The following is a 16,475-nucleotide window of genomic DNA, read 5'->3' as shown; positions in this document are numbered from 1 at the left end:
CAAATCCAAGGGAAACATCTTCCCTGTAACCACCCTGTCAAGTTCCATTAGATTTTTTTAAACACACGAAAATCTGCAGATGCTAGCAATCCAAAGCAATGCACACAAAATGCTGGAGGAACTTAGCAGGCCAGGCAGCATTTGTGGAAAAGAGTAAACAGTCAATGGGCCGAGACCCTTCTTCAGGACTTCTGAAGAGTCCTAATGCAATATTGTTACTTTATGAAGTACTGCTGAGGCCTTACTTTGAGTATTGTTAGCAGTCTTGGGACCCTTATCTAAGAAAAGATGTGCTGAAACTGGAGAAGGTTCAAATGGTGTTCATGGAAATGATTCCAGGATTGAATAGCTTGTCATATGAAGAGCATTTGATGGCTCTGGGCCTGTATTCACTAGAATTCAGAAGAATAAGGAGTTGAAACCTATCGAATGGTGAAAGGCCTTGATAGAGTGAATGTGAAGAGGATGCTTCCTATGGTGGGGGAGTCTAAGACCAGAGGACTGTAAGCACAAAATAATCTGCAGATGCTGGGGTCAAAGCAACACTCACAACATGCTGGAGGAACTCAGCAGGTCGGGCAGCATCCTGCCTGACCTGCTGAGTTCCTCCAGCGTGTTGTGAGTGTTGCTAAGACCAGAGGACACAGTCTCAGAATAGAGGTGCATCCTTTTAGAACAGAGATGAGGAATTTCTTTTGCCAGAAAGTGGTGAATCTGTGGAATTCTTTGCCTCAGGTAGCTGTGGAGGCCAAGTCTTTCTATATATTTTAAGGCAGAGGTTGATAGATTCTTGGTTGGTCAGGGCATGAAGGGTTACAGGGAGAAGGCAGGAGATTAGACTGCGAGGAAAATTGGATCAGCCATGGCAGAGGAGACCCAATAGGCCAAAGGGCCTAATTATTCAGCAGAGAAAGTGGCTTTCAGCTCACTATGTCCACAGTGACCTTGTTTTGCTGTTTCATACCATTTTATCAACATTTGAATTAGATCTTCCTGTTCCTTGCCCACTTAAATGTCTATCTAAATGCGATTTACAAACAGTGATTATATCTGAATCCGCCATCTCTTTTAACAGTGCATTCAAGGTATTGATGCTTTCTGTATTTTCAAAAAAATCTTAGCCAAATCCCCATTAAAACTCCTTTCTCTCACTTCAAGCCTGTGTCCTCCTATTTTAATACCCCTACCATAGGGAAAAGATTTTGACCATCTACCTTATTCATGAATCTTATCATTTTATATGTTCCTAGCAGGTAATATTTAAAGTAGAGATTGATAGGTTCTTGATTAGAGAGGGCATCAAAGGTTACAGGGAGAAGGCAGGAAAATCGGGTTGAGAGGAAAAATAAATCAGCTGTGATCAAATGGTGGAGCTGTCTCAATAGGCTGAGTGGCATAATTCTGCTCCTATATCTTATGGTTTTATGGGTCATCCCTCAACTTCATTTACTTCAGGGAAAACAAATCTAGCCTCTCCAATTTCTCCCCATAACTAAAATCAACCAGACAGTACCTGGTGGATCTCCTCTGCACATAGTCTTCCTATAGTATGGTCACAGAGCCACGCTGACTATCCCTAATCAGTACATGCCTTTCTATAAGTACATGAACCCTGTCTCTTAGAATTTCCACCAGTAATTTCCCTATCACCATTAAGGTTTATCAGTAACTTATGCCTGCTGCCCTTCGTAAACAAGGCTATCTCCTCGACCTAGCCTCTCGCTAACAAAAATGCAAAAATCTCTGTCAGGGCAGAAGCAGTGTTCCTCTCTTGTTTCCCATGGCATTCTGGGATAAATCTCATTTTGCGTTATAGATTTTGAACAGCTGAAACCCACGTACTGATGCCATCATTACTCAACCAGTCACCAAATGGCATCTGGGTAAAAACTTGCTGGCAACCAATCCTTCATCCAACCAGGGTGTGATTTTTTTTTTTTTTTTAGCTCATCTGCTTTAATTTTGCACACTATTTTTTCTATGGGACTTAATTAAAAGTCATATATATATGTTCCCTTTTATCTATTCTGCCAATAAAACCCTATTAGATTTGTCAAACCTTTCCTTTTCCGAAAACTCCTTGACTTTATCTAATCCCATTGATAGATTTTCTATATGATATGTTATGACATTCTTTATAATATCAAGAGTATTTTCCCTATGTTGATCTAAGATCTGTATTTCTTAGTTTTCTTTCACCTTCCTTTATTTAAATAGTATGGGTAAATCTGTCACTCTGCAACCTGCAGGAACCTTTGCTTATTTTATTGAATTATAGAAGATATAAATTAGTAGATCCACTATTTCCATTTCTATCCATTTTAATTCTTTTGGAATGCAGATGCCCTGCATACTTAATTGCATCTCAACCCTATAAACATATCCAGAGCTTCTATTCTTCCAGATATTAATTTTCTTTAATTCCTTCTTTTCACCGGATTCTTGGTTCCCTAGCATTTATGAGTAGTTCTTTGTGAAAATTTTTTGAAGACTTGCACTTTCATTTATTTCTCCATTTTGTGAATCACTGGGACCAAAACTTGTCTTCACTCATCTTTTTTTACACTTCTATGGTCTTACATTCTTCGCAAGTTTACTCTATTTTCATCTCCTTAATCAATATCTTGGACCAATTTTGGCTGAATTCTAAAGCTTCATCTTTCAGGCTTTACTGGGGCAGATATACATGCTGCTTTTTTGTCTAATGAAGTTCTTAACTTCTTTTGTTGGTCATGAATACTGTAAGTTACATTTCCTTTTGCGTTTTTGCTCCAGGAAAATCAAAATGCCTTTCAAAATCAATAAATCAGAATTTATTGCATAAACTGTAAGTTATGAATTTTTTTCACTTCACATGGATTACAGTGGAAGCTCAGAGATCTGCAGCACTGGGGCTCCACAGGGGACTGTCTTGTCTCCCTTTCTCTTCAACATTTACACCTTGGACTTCAACTACTGCACAGAGTCTTGTCATCTTCAGAAGTTTTCTGATGACTCTGCCATAGTTGGATGCATCAGCAAGGGAGATGAGGCTGAGTACTGGGCTACGGTAGGAAACTTTGTCACATGGTGTGAGCAGAATTATCTGCAGCTTAATGTGAAAAGGACTAAGAAGCTGGTGGTAGACCTGAGGAGAGCTAAGATACCAATGACCCCTGTTTCTATCCAGGGGGTCAGTGTGGACATGGTGGAGGATTACAAATACCTGGGGATACGAATTGACAATAAACTGGACTGGTCAAAGAACACTGAGGCTGTCTACAAGAAGTGTTAGAGCCGTCTCTATTTCCTGAGGAGACTGAGGTCCTTTAACATCTGCTGGACGATGCTGAGGATGTTCTACGAGTCTGTGGTGGCCAGTGCTATCATGTTTGCTGTTGTGTGCTGGGGCAGCAGGCTGAGAGTAGCAGACACCAACAGAATCAACAAACTCATTCATAAGGCCAGTGATGTTGTGGGGATGGAACTGGTCTCTCTGACGGTGGTGTCTGAAAAGAGGATGCTGTCCAAGTTGCATGCCATCTTGGACAATGTCTCCCATCCACTAGATAATGTACTGGTTGGGCACAAGAGTACATTCAGCCAGAGACTCATTCCACCGAGATGCAGCACAGAGCGTCATAGGAAGTCATTCCTGCCTGTGGCCATCAAACTTTACAACTCCTCCCTTGGAGGGTCAGACACCTTGAGCCAATAGGCTGGTCCTGGACTTATTTCCCGGCATAATTTACATATTACTATTTAACTACTTATGGTTTTATTACTATTTATTACTTATGGTGCAACTGTAACGAAAACCAATTTCCCCCGGGATCAATAAAGTATGACTATGACTATGACTAATAGTACAGATCTTTTATAGGCAAAACTATGGGTTGATCAGCATGCTGAAAAATATGCTCATTTCCTATCTTTCCGTTTCTGTCTTTTTTTTTTCTTGCACCGCCTTTTTGTATTTGTAGTTTACTAACTGACTACAGTAGATGTTAACATCACGTATTAACAAAGCTGAATTCTTACAGAATGGCCTAACCCCACTTCACGTTGCTGCTCACTATGACAACCAGAAGGTGGCACTGTTGCTGCTGGCGAAAGGTGCCTCTCCCCATTCGACTGCAAAGGTATTAACAGCCGAGGTTAATAATTCTGACAGTAACCTAAGAGCAAGATCCTGTAGATGTTTTAATGTCTCTGTGTTTAACTGACAATTGTATTTTGATGTAAAGTCCTTTGCTAACAGTATAGTAAGTTAAACTGTTGGTGTACAAATTTAAAGGGCATTGCCTTCATAAAAAAATACTTGGAACCTGAAGACATGTAACAGAAACAGCAGTAGTTAATTTCAACCGTCATGGCTTCTCATCAATTCAGTGAGGCCATGCTAATTTATTTTACCTCAATATCACTTTCTGCACTAACCAGGTATCAAAATTGATGTATTTGATAGAATATTGAACAGCACAGAACTGGACAGGCCATGATGTTCTGATCTGGATGCCAATTTATATTAAACGTCCTCCTCCTCTACATCATCCATATCCCTTCATTCCCTTCATATTCATGTGTCTATCTAAAACCCTCTGAAACCCCTCTACTACCCTTGGTCACCCGTTCCAAGCACCTCTGTAAAAAAAAACTTGCACCTTCACATTGCATTTTAACTTTCTGTCTAACATTAAAAGCATGCCCTTGGTTTTTTGTCATTTCTACCCTGTGACAAAGATTCTGGCTGTCTTACCCAATTAGTATCTCTCATAATTTAACAAACTTCGATCAAGTCTCCCACCTCCCACCCCCCAGAACTCTACCAATCATGGTGTCACCTTGCCAATCCACCCAGTAATTTTTTAATTCAAATCATTGTCTGCCTCAAGCAACAGATATCCCAGCAATAATCTTTGTGGAACGGATCTCCTGCCAGAATAATAGCCTTCCAACTCTTCTTTCTATCTTATATGGCAAGCCAGTTCTGAATCTAAACTAGCAATTCACCCTGGATCCCATGCATCTTTATCTTCCGAATCAACCTACAACTGGGGACTTTATCACACTAAGGAGCATAGCGATTGGCGTGGTGGCACTGTTCTAGTTTGGAGCCTCAGAGTTCAGAATTCAATCCTGGCATCCTCTGTAAGGAGCTTGTATGTTCTCACTGTGGAATGCATGGATTTTCTTTGAGTGCTCCAGTTTCCTCCCGGAGTCCAAAGATGGTTTCTAGATAAATTGTAAATTGTGCCATGATTAGGTTAGGGTGAAATTGGAGGTTGCTGGGCGGTGTGACTGGAAGGGCCTATTCTGTGCTGTATCTCTAAATAAATAAATTCTTTACTAAAGTCCCTCATGACAGTAAGGTCACCTACTATGACATCTCTGTTATTTCTGTGCCTTCCCATAATCTGTCTGCTTATCTGTTCCACCACCTCTCAGTGGCTATGCAGGGAGTGGGGTGTCATAGTATAATCCCATCAGGGTACTTGCACCTTTGTTATTTCGGAGCTCCACCCATATTGCCTCTATGGATGAGCTCTCCAAGTTCTGGTGCAACGTTCTTCCTCATCAATAGTGATCAAAATATGTGTCAATAAATATTGAATATATATTCAGACATAGTTCCAAATGTTCTCTACCCCTAGTGTGAAATGCAATGGCATCTTCACTTTAAGGAAGTATTTCCTTAGTCACTAACAGTTTTCCTTCTCTGTTACGACACAATTATTTCCCTTTTGGAAATATATTTTTAAATATTTTTTAAAAATTTATTATTAAGTTTTCATGTGTTCTGAACGAATATGTTACAAGTTCTGAAAGGTAAGATCTTATAAGGGAGGCATCTAAGACTATACAAAATTAGACCAATGACATTAAACTTCTATTATTCAATCAGAATCTTAAAAACTACCCATAGGACTTTGCAGCTGGAACCCACGGCAGACATTGGCTTTGATTTGTGAAAACTCCATTTGTATTGTTTTATGATTCTTCAGATGCAATACCATACTGGAATAAATAGAATTATAACTGTTATCACTCCAACATGGACCCATTAATAAGTAACGTTTCCATAAAAGTTAAGCAAAATAATGAATAAGTGGAGAAAACCAAAATTTATGGCTTTGCAAATAAAAAGGGAATGGGAACAGATTGTTCCACCTCTTCAGTTTGTTCTCCTGTTTTATTGAATCATGGCTAGTCTGGCTCTTAACTCTCATCTTATCTGTGCTGACCTGTCAGAATGTTTTAATTGAATGAGCATCCATCAGCTTTTGGAGAGTTAATTCCAGATGTCCACTAACCTTTGTAATGGAAAACATGGATATTAATTTTTGTTCTGAATAGTCTAGTTTTAATGATGCTTCATTTTTATAGTTACCCCAGTCCTGGAGGAAGTAAGACCAAAAGACCATAAAACATAGGAGCAGATTAGGCCATTCAACCCATCGAGTCTGCTCCACCATTTTGTCGTGGCTGATCCATTTCCCTCTTAACCCCATTCATCTGCCTTCTGCCCGTAACCTTTCACGTCCCGACTTATCAAGATCCTATCAATCTCTGCCTTAAATACCCTCAATGACTCGGCCTCCATAGCCATGTGGCAACAAGTTCCACAGTTTTAGCACCCTCTGCCTAAAGAATTTCCTCTTCATCTCCATTCTAAATGGGCATTCCTCTATTCTGAGGCTGTGCACTCTGGACCTAGACTTTCCCACTTCAGGAAACATTCTCACCGCATCCACTCTGTCGAGGCTTTTCAACATTTAATAGGTTTCAATGAGATCCCAGAACATCCTTTCTTACAAGGGACCCAAAACTACTCACAATACTCCAAGTGATGCCTCATTAGTGCATTATAAGCTCTCAGCATACATCCTTGTTTTTATATTCTAGCCCTCTTGAAATGAATGCTAACATTGCAATTGCCTTCCTCACCCCTGACCCAACATGCAAGTTAACCCTTAGGGAATCCTGTATGGGGACTACCAAGTCCTTTTGCACTTCACGTTTCTGAATCTTCTCCCTGTTTAGAAAATTGTCTACACTTTTATTCTTTCTGCCAAAGTGTATAACCACACACTACCCGACGTTGTATTCCATCTGCCATTTCTTTGTCCATTCTTCTAATCTTTTTGTAAGTTGTTCTGCAGCCTACCTGCTTCCTCAACACTACCTGTCCTCTACCTTCCTTCGTATCATCCGCAACCTTGATCACAAGGCCATCAATTCCATCACCCAAATCATTGACCTACAATGTAAAACGAAGCTGTGCCAATACCGATCCCTGTGAAACACCACTAGTCATCTGCAGCCAATCATAAAAGACTCCCTTTATTCACAGTATTTGCCTTCTGCCAATCAGTCAGTGCTCTATCCATGTCTGTATCTTTCCTGTAATACTACGGGCTCTTATCTTATTCAGGAGACTCATGTGCGAGACATTGATAAAGGCCTTCTGAAAATTCAAGTATATGACATTAAATGATTCTCCTTTGTCTATCCCGCTTGTTATTTCCTAAAAGAATTCCAATAGATTTGTCAGGCAAGATTTTCCATTAGGGAGGCCATGCTGTCTACAGACTATTTTATCATGTGCTTCCAAGTATCCCAAAACCTCATACTTAACAATCGACTACACATCTTCCCAACTGAGGTCAGACTGTCTGGCATATAATTTCCTTACTTCGGCGTCCCTCTCTTCTTGAAGCAAGCAATGGGTTGAATAGCCTATTTCTAGTCCAATGTCTTATGGTCTTAGGATTCAGCAGCTACCTGATATTCCCAATCTACCTGCATATTGAAATCACCCCATAACTATCGTAACATTGCACTTTTTACATGCCTTGACTGTATTACTTTGTCATTTGTAACCACATTCTAGCTACTGTTCGCAGGCCTTTATACAGCTCTCATTAAGGTCTCTTTATCCTTGCAGTTTCTTAACTCTACCCACAAGCATTCTACATCTTCTGATCCTATGTCACCTCTTTCTAAGGATTTGATTTCACTTTTTACTAACAGAGATACCCCACCACCACTATCAACCTGTCTGTCCTTTGATGTTAATGTGTATCCTTGGATGTTAAAATCCCAACTATAATCTTATCATGCCTTAACTCTTTACAATCTTACCCTCTCTCTGTACAATCATGCCTCAACTTTGTAAAATCATTCCCTAACTCTGTACAATCGTCCCTTAACTCTGTACAAGTATACCCTAACCCTGTTCAATTATGCCCTATCATTATACAATTATATCTTATCTCTGTACAGTCATGCTCTAAATCTGTACAATCATTCCGTAATACTCTTTAATCATACCCTACCTCTGTACAATCATACCATAATTCTCTACAATCATACCCTTACTTTGCACAATCATGCCCTAACTCTGTACAATCATACTCTAACTTTGTACAATCGTACCTTATCTCTATACAATCATACTGTAATTATGTACAATCATACCCTATGTACAATCATACCATAATTCTCTACAATCATACCCTTACTTTGCACAATCATGCCCTAACTCTGTACAATCATACTCTAACTTTGTACAATCGTACCTTATCTCTATACAATCATACTGTAATTATGTACAATCATACCCTATGTACAATCATACCGTAATTCTCTACAATCATACCCTTACTTTGCACAATCATCCCCTAACTCTGTACAATCATACCCTAACTTTGTACAATTGTATCTTATCTCTGTACAATCATTCTGTAATTCTGTACAATCATACCCTACCTCTGTACAATCATTCAATAAGTCTGTACAATCATGCCTTAACTCTGTACAATCATACCCTAACTCTGTATAATTGTCCCTTAACTGTGCACAATCATATAACCATATAACAATTACAGCACAGAAATAGGCCATCTCAGCCCTTTTAGTCTGTGCCGAACGCTTACTGTCACCTAGTCCCACCGACCTGTACTCAGCCCATAACCCTCCATTCCTTTCCTGTCCATATTCCTTTCCTGTCCAAGAAATAGTGGATGCATTAGTGATAATTTCCCAAAACTCTTTAGATTCTGTATTGTTCCTGAGGATTGGAGGGTGGCTAATGTAACCCCGCTTTTTAAAAAAGGAGGGAGAGAGAAACTGGGGAATTGTAGACCAGTTAGCCTGACATTAGTGGTGGGGAAAATGCTAGAGTCAGTTATCAAAGATGTGATAACAGCACATTTGGAAAGCGGTGAAATCATCGGACAAAGTCAGCATGGATTTGTGAAAGGAAAATCATGTCTGACGAATCTCATAGAATTTTTTGAGGATGTAACTAGTAGAGTGGATAGGGGAGAACCAGTGGATGTGGTATATTTGGATTTTCAAAAGGCTTTTGACAAGGTCCCACACAGGAGATTAGTGTGCAAACTTAAAGCACAGGGTATTGGGGGTATGGTATTGATGTGGATAGAGAATTGGTTGGCAGACAGGAAGCAAAGAGTGGGAATAAACGGGACCTTTTCAGAATGGCAGGCAGTGACTAGTGGGGTACCACAAGGCTCAGTGCTGGGACCCCAGTTGTTTACAATATATATTAATGACTTAGACAAGGGAATTAAATATACCATCTCCAAGTTTGCGGATGACATGAAGCTGGGCGGCAGTGTTAGCTGTGAGGAGGATGCTAAGAGGATGCAGGGTGACTTGGATAGGTTAGGTGAGTGGGCAAATTCATGGCAGATGCAATTTAATGTGGATAAATGTGAGGTTATCAACTTAGGTGGCAAGAACAGGGAAAAAAATAATTATCTGGTTGGTGGCTGATTAGGAAAAGGGGAGGTGCAACGAGACCTGGGTATCATTGTATACCAGTCATTGAAAGTGGGCATGCAGGTGGTGAAAAAGGCGAATGGTATGCTGGCATTCATAGGAAGAGGATTCGAGTACAGGAGTAGAGAGGTACTACTGCAGTTGTACAAGGCCTTGGTGAGACCACACCTGCAGTGTTGTGTGGAGTTTTGGTCCCCTAATCTGAGGAAAGACATTCTTGCCGTAGAGGGAGTACAAAGAAGGTTCACCAGATTGATTCCTGGGATGGCAGGACTTTCATATGATGAAAGAATGGATCGACTAGGCTTATACTCACTGGAATTTAGAAGGTTGAGGGGGGATCTTATTGAAACGTATAAAATCCTAAAGGGATTGGACAGGCTAGACGCAGGAAGATTGTTCCCGATGTTGGGGACGTCCAGAACAAGGGGTCACAGTTTGAGGATAAAGGGGAAGCCTTTTAGGACTGAGATGAGGAAAAACTTCATACAGAGAGTGGTGAATCTGTGGAATTCTCTGCCACAGGAAACAGTTGAGGCCAGTTCATTGGCTATATTTAAGAGGGAGTTGGATATGGCCCTTGTGGCTAAAGGGATTGGGGGTATGGAGAGAAGGCCTAACTTGTTCAACCTTTCTCTGTAATTCAGGTGCTGAAACCCAGGTAACATTCTCATAAATCTTCTCTGTACTCCCTCAATATTGTTGGCATCTTTCTTATAATTCGGTGACCAGAACTGTACACAAGACTCCAAATTTCGTCTTACCAATGCCTTGTACAATTTTAACATTATATCCCAACTCCTGTACTCAATGCTCTGATTTATAAAGGCCAGCATACTAAAAGCTTTCTTCACCACCCTATCCACTTGAGATTCTACCTTCAGGGAACTATGCACCATTATTCCTAGATTACTCTGTTCTGCTGCATTTTTCAATACCCTACCATTTACCATGTATGTCCTATTTTGATTTGTCCTACCAAAATGTAGCACCTCATGCGTATCAGCATTAAACTCCATCTGCCATCTTTCAGCCTACTCTTCTAACTGGCCTAAATCTCTCTGCAAGCTTGAAAACCTGCTTCATTATCCACAACGCCACCTATCTTAGTATCATCTGCATACTTACTAATCCAATTTACCACCCCATCATCCAGATCATTAATATGTATGACAAACAACATTGGATCCAGTACAGATCCCTGAGGCACACCACTGGTCACTGGCCTCCAACCTGACAAACAATTATCCACCACTACTCTCTGGCATCTTCCATCCAGCCACTGTTGAATCCATTTTACTACTTCAATATTAATACCTAATGATTGAACCTTCCTAACTAACCTTCTGTGTGGAACCTTGTCAAAGGTCTTACTGAAGTCTGTACAGTCAACATCCACTGCTTTACCCTCGTCAACCTTCCTTGTAACCTCTTCAAAAAATTCAATAAGATTTTTCAAACATGACCTTCCACGCACAAATCCATGTTGACTGTTCCTAATCAGACCCTGTCTATCTAGATAATTACATATACCATCTCAATCATAGCCTAATTTTGTACAATCATACCCTATTTTTGTATAATCATGCCTTAACCCTGTACAATCATGCCTTAACTTTGTAAAATTATTCCCTAACTCTGTACAATCTTACCTTATCTCTGTACAATCATTCTGTAATTCTGTACAATTATACCCTAACTCTGTATAATCATACCTAAGCTTTGTATAATCATACCCTAACTCTACAATCATACCGTATCTCTGCAATCATACCGTAATTCTCTATAATCATACTCTTACTTTGTACAATCATACCCTAACTCTGTGCAATCATGCCCTAATTCTGTACATTTATTAACATAGTAAGTTTGTTAATAATTTATGTGAATTAAAATGTAATAACTGTATTGTCTGGTGCAATGGCTGGTCAACTCTATCACAAAAAAAATCGTCTTGAACGATATCCCATTGGGTCCAAGTTCCAGAGTATCTTTGGTTACATTCTAAAAGTTTCAGCATGATTAATCCCATTTGCAAAAATGTTTCAGTAAGTTAATCAGGAAGGAATTTGTATTAATGTAGAAACAGTTGTACTCCATGTTTTCTTGTAGTGGAACTGAACTTTAGTGGTGGAGACTGATGTTCATGTGTTATACATACAGTCTGATCTTTCTGGTCAGCAATATTTGATGTTGACCTTAGTGAGATTAAAGTCAGTGTTAATATGCCAACAGTCAGATCATCAGGTTAATGAGTGCTCATTAAGCTTCTTGTCAAACCTTTCCTCTGAAATTAATGTCTAACAGGAGCACTTAAATTGATAACATTTCTTGAACATCCTACATTCTTCACAGCAGGATGAGACATTGAAGTAATTACAATTGAACAATTCCATTCAACAAAGCAATTAAACAATTGAGATTGAAGTTAGAGGTGGAATCAGATGCACATTAGCATTGGCATAGTTTGCAGCCTTCATCCTATAAGACAAAACCTAACATCATGAATAGTTGTGAGGCTTTACTCACTGATGAGCTCAATGCCTTTTATGCATACTTTGAAAGGGAGAATAAATCTACACCTCTATGGTTCCCTGCAGCATCCAGCGACCCTGTAATCTCTGTCTTGTAGACCAACATCAGAAACTCTTTCAAGAGGTGAACCATCACAAGGTCAAGTTCTGATGATGTACCTGATAGAGTACTGACAACCTGTGCCAACCAACTGTTCTAAGACATCTTCAATGTCTTACTGCTGTAGCCAGAGGTCTCAGCTGCTTCAAAAGGGCAACAATCATAGAGCAGGGTGAGCTGCCTCAATGACTATCACCCAGTCACACTCACATCTACGTGATGAAGTGCTTTGAGAAGCTGCTCATGCCAGAATCAATTCCTGCCTAAGCAAGGACCTGGACCTGCTGCTATTTGCCTGTTGATACAATAGGTCTATAGCAGATGCAATCTTACTGGCTTTCCACTCAGCCTTGGATCATCTGAACAATAATAATACCTACATCAGGCTGCTGTTTATTGATTACAGCTCAGCATTCAATGCAATCATATCCTCAGTTCTAACCTACAAGCTCCAAATCCTGGGCCTCTATATCTCCCTCTGCAACTGGATCCTTGACTTCCTCATTGGTAGGCCACAGTCAGTGCAGTAACATCTTGTCCTCACTGAGTCAACATTGGCATACCTCAAGAATGCATGTTTAGCCCACTTCTCAACATTCTACACCCATGACTGTGTGGCTAGGCACAGGTCAGATGCCATCTGTAAATTTGCTGATGACACAACTATTGTTGACAGAATTTCAGACGGTGACGTGGAGGTGTACAGGAGTGAGATAGATCAGCTGATTGAATAGTGTTGCAAGAGCAACCTTGCACTCACTGTCAGTAAGACCAAGGGATTGATTGTGGACTGCATGGGCACTAACCTTCCCAGCATCGAAGACACTTTCAAAAGGTGATGTCTCAAAAAGGTGGCATTCAGCATTAAGGACTCCCATAACCCAGGACATGGTCTTCTCATTACTACCAACAGAGGAGGGACAGGAACTTGAAGACACACACTCAATGTTTCAGTAACAGCTTCTTCCCCTGCGCCATCAAATTTCTGAATGGACAATGAGTCCATGAACACTAACTCACTTTTGTTGTCTCTCTTTTTGCACTACTTACAATATTTAATTAATTATATATATTATTGTAATTTATAGGTCACAATTTCCTGAAAGTGTTAGTGCTTTGGTAGATGTACTCAAAACTATTTCACTGAAGTGTATACATAATGTATTTTAAATAAGGTTTATGTAACTAGGTATCTACTAATTGTTCAGCATGAAAAATACTGAAAACTTTGCAGTTGAAATTTGTCCGTAATATCCAGATTAATGGTACTGCAAGTTAATTCTTAATCATAAAGTTAAACAGTTGGTGAGATTAACTGCAACAGAGTTTAACATTTTGCAAAATTGTTTTGAAAATTTGACATAAGCTGGTAGATGCTAACTGCCTCTGGTCTAAATTTTACTAATTTTTCAGAATGGCTACACACCTCTGCATATTGCTGCCAAAAAGAACCAAATGGAAATTGCCAATGCCTTACTGGAATATGGAGCAGAAACTAATGCTGTAACAAAGCAGGGGGTTACACCCCTTCATCTGGCATCACAAGAGGGACATGCCGAAATGGTTTCATGTCTGTTGGATAAAAGTGCCAATGTCAGTGTGGCTACAAAGGTAATAATAAGTAACTGTGTCAATGACATTTATTTTGTGGTTATTTATTGCTGAAAACAAATCAATGCTGGAATTTTTGAGTAACTGAACTTTCTAGAAGTCAAGAGGATTTAATTTTAGAACATAGAACATGGACATCTACAGCACATTACAGGCCCTCTGGCCCATAATGTTGTGCTGACCATGTAACCTACTCTAGAAACTGCCTAGAATTTCCCCACCACCTGCCCTCTATTTTTGTAAGCTCCATGTACCTACCTAAGAGTCTCTTAAAAGACCCTATTGTATCCATCTCCACCACCATCGCTGGCACCCACCACTCACTGTGTGGAAAAACTTGCCCCTGACATCTCCTTGGTACCTACTTCCAAGCATGTTAAAATTATGCCCCTGGTGTTAGCCATTTCAGCCCTGGGAAAAAGTCTCTGGGTATGCACACAATCAATGCCTCTCATCATCTTATACACATCTATCAATTCACCTCTCATCCTCCATCACTCCAAGGAGAAAAGGCCAAGTTTGCTCAATCTATTTTCATAAGGCATGCTCTCCAATCCAGGCAACATCCCTGTAAGTCTCTTCTGCACTCTTTCTATAGTATCAACATCCTTCCTGTAGTGAGGTGACCAGAACTCCAAGTGGGGACTAACTAAGGTCGTATATAGCTTTAACATTACCCCATGGCTCTTGAACTCAATCCCACTCAATCCATTGATGAATGCCAACACATCATATGCCTTCTTAACAACACTGTCAACCTGCATAGCAGCTTTGAGTGTCCTATGGGCACAGACCCCAACATCTCTCAGATCCTCCACACTGCCAAGAGTCTTACCATTAATATTATACTTCAAATTTAACCTTCCAAAATGAACCACTTCACACTTATCTGGGTTGAACTCCATCTTCCACTTCTCAGCCCAGTTAATGCATCCTATCAATGTCCCGCTGTAACCTCTGACAGACCTCCAGACTATCTACAAAACCCCCAACCTATGTGTCATCAACAAACTTACTAACACACTTCTACTTCTTCATCCAGGTCATTTATAAAAATCACAAAGAGGAGAGGTCCCAGAACAAATCCCTGCAGACCAGCACTGGTCGCTGACCTCCATGCAGAATATAAACCATCTACAACTGCCCTTTGCCTTTAGTGGGCAAGCTATTTCTGGATCCACAAAGCAAGGTCTCTTTGGATCCCATGCCTCCTTACTTTCTGAAGGAGCCTGGCATGCGGAACCTTATCAAATGCCTTGCTGAAATCAATATACACTACATCCACTGCTCTACCTTTATCGATGTGTCTTGTTACATCCTCAAAGAATTTAATCAGGCTGGTAAAGCATGATATGCCCTTGACAAAGCCATGCAGACTATAATATTAAATTGTCTCTAACCCTGACTCGGACTTGCATGATTTGATTTAATTTATGAAAATTTGAATTAAACATTATAAATTAGAGATTTCAATTTTAATTAACATGCAAGTGGATTCAGATCACAACTTCAATACAGATCATGGCAAGAAAAGTGAAAAGTAAAAGAAAGGTATTGTTAAATATTGAGAGCTATTAAATCCTTGATTGACCTTGTGGATGGAGTAATTGGGCATTATACCCTTCCCATTTTCCCCAAGGTTATACTTCCCAGCCTAATCTATTAAGTGATACCCAAGAGGTAATTCCAGCCCGGATATTCAGGGTTGTGCTTCCTTTTTGGCACTGTAGGACTCCAGCTTACAACATGGGTCAATGGCATCTCATTGATTGCCTTTCAACAACTTTTATTCATATCATTTTCCTTGCAATCAAGAAATCTAAACAAATAAAACAGTGCCAAAGGAGCTGCCCAGAATTTCTCATATGAAAAATGCAATTTGATTTGATATTCTTCAACACAGATATTTGAAAAGCAAATAAAAACTGGTTTTTCAACAGGACACTGGATTAAATAATTCCAAAAGGTTTTGACTTTTTCTAGTTGACTTAACATCTTATGAAAATGCAATTTCAAGCAAAGTGTGCACCTTCAGGGAATGTGGTTCATAAATGAGAATGGAGATTGTTGGACCTAATGAATCTACTTGTGACCTTGATAGGTCACCGTCTCATATATCTATCTACTGAGTTTCGCCTGAAACAATCCAGGGAGTCAGGCTGAGCGAACAGAACAACCCAAAAGTTAATTAAAATTGAACAAATGGTGTAAATAAAATGTTACATGTAAGTACACATATAGCAAATAATATTATGTATGAAGGTTCATACTATGAAATAATTGAAACTATGTGTAAAATGCTGTACACTCCTGTACACTAATAAGACCTCTGTCTATTTACCATACGTATCTCTAACAATTGTAATTTATGCAATCATTTATACCTCACTCTCACTGTGTAATTAATCATCTTCTCCATTGCCTTGTAAACTATTACTTACTCT

At 39.7% G+C, this 16,475-nt stretch overlaps 1 protein-coding gene across 5 annotated transcripts in view; it reads left to right on the top strand.

Moving 5' to 3' along the window:
- The window catches only part of LOC134344194 (ankyrin-2-like), a 978,678-nt gene that overhangs the window by 638,128 nt on the left and 324,075 nt on the right, over positions 1 to 16,475 (top strand). For all 5 annotated transcript variants that reach the window (XM_063043600.1, XM_063043603.1, XM_063043602.1 and 2 more), the window contains 2 exons: positions 4,023 to 4,121; positions 13,834 to 14,031. In XM_063043600.1, the coding sequence (XP_062899670.1) occupies positions 4,023 to 4,121; positions 13,834 to 14,031 (297 nt within the window). The remainder of the gene's footprint in view (positions 1 to 4,022; positions 4,122 to 13,833; positions 14,032 to 16,475) is intronic.

This window comes from Mobula hypostoma, chromosome 3 (genome assembly GCF_963921235.1).
Source record: "Mobula hypostoma chromosome 3, sMobHyp1.1, whole genome shotgun sequence".
In the NCBI taxonomy this organism is placed as follows: domain Eukaryota; kingdom Metazoa; phylum Chordata; class Chondrichthyes; order Myliobatiformes; family Myliobatidae; genus Mobula; species Mobula hypostoma.
This window is presented reverse-complemented; position numbering and strand designations above follow the sequence as displayed.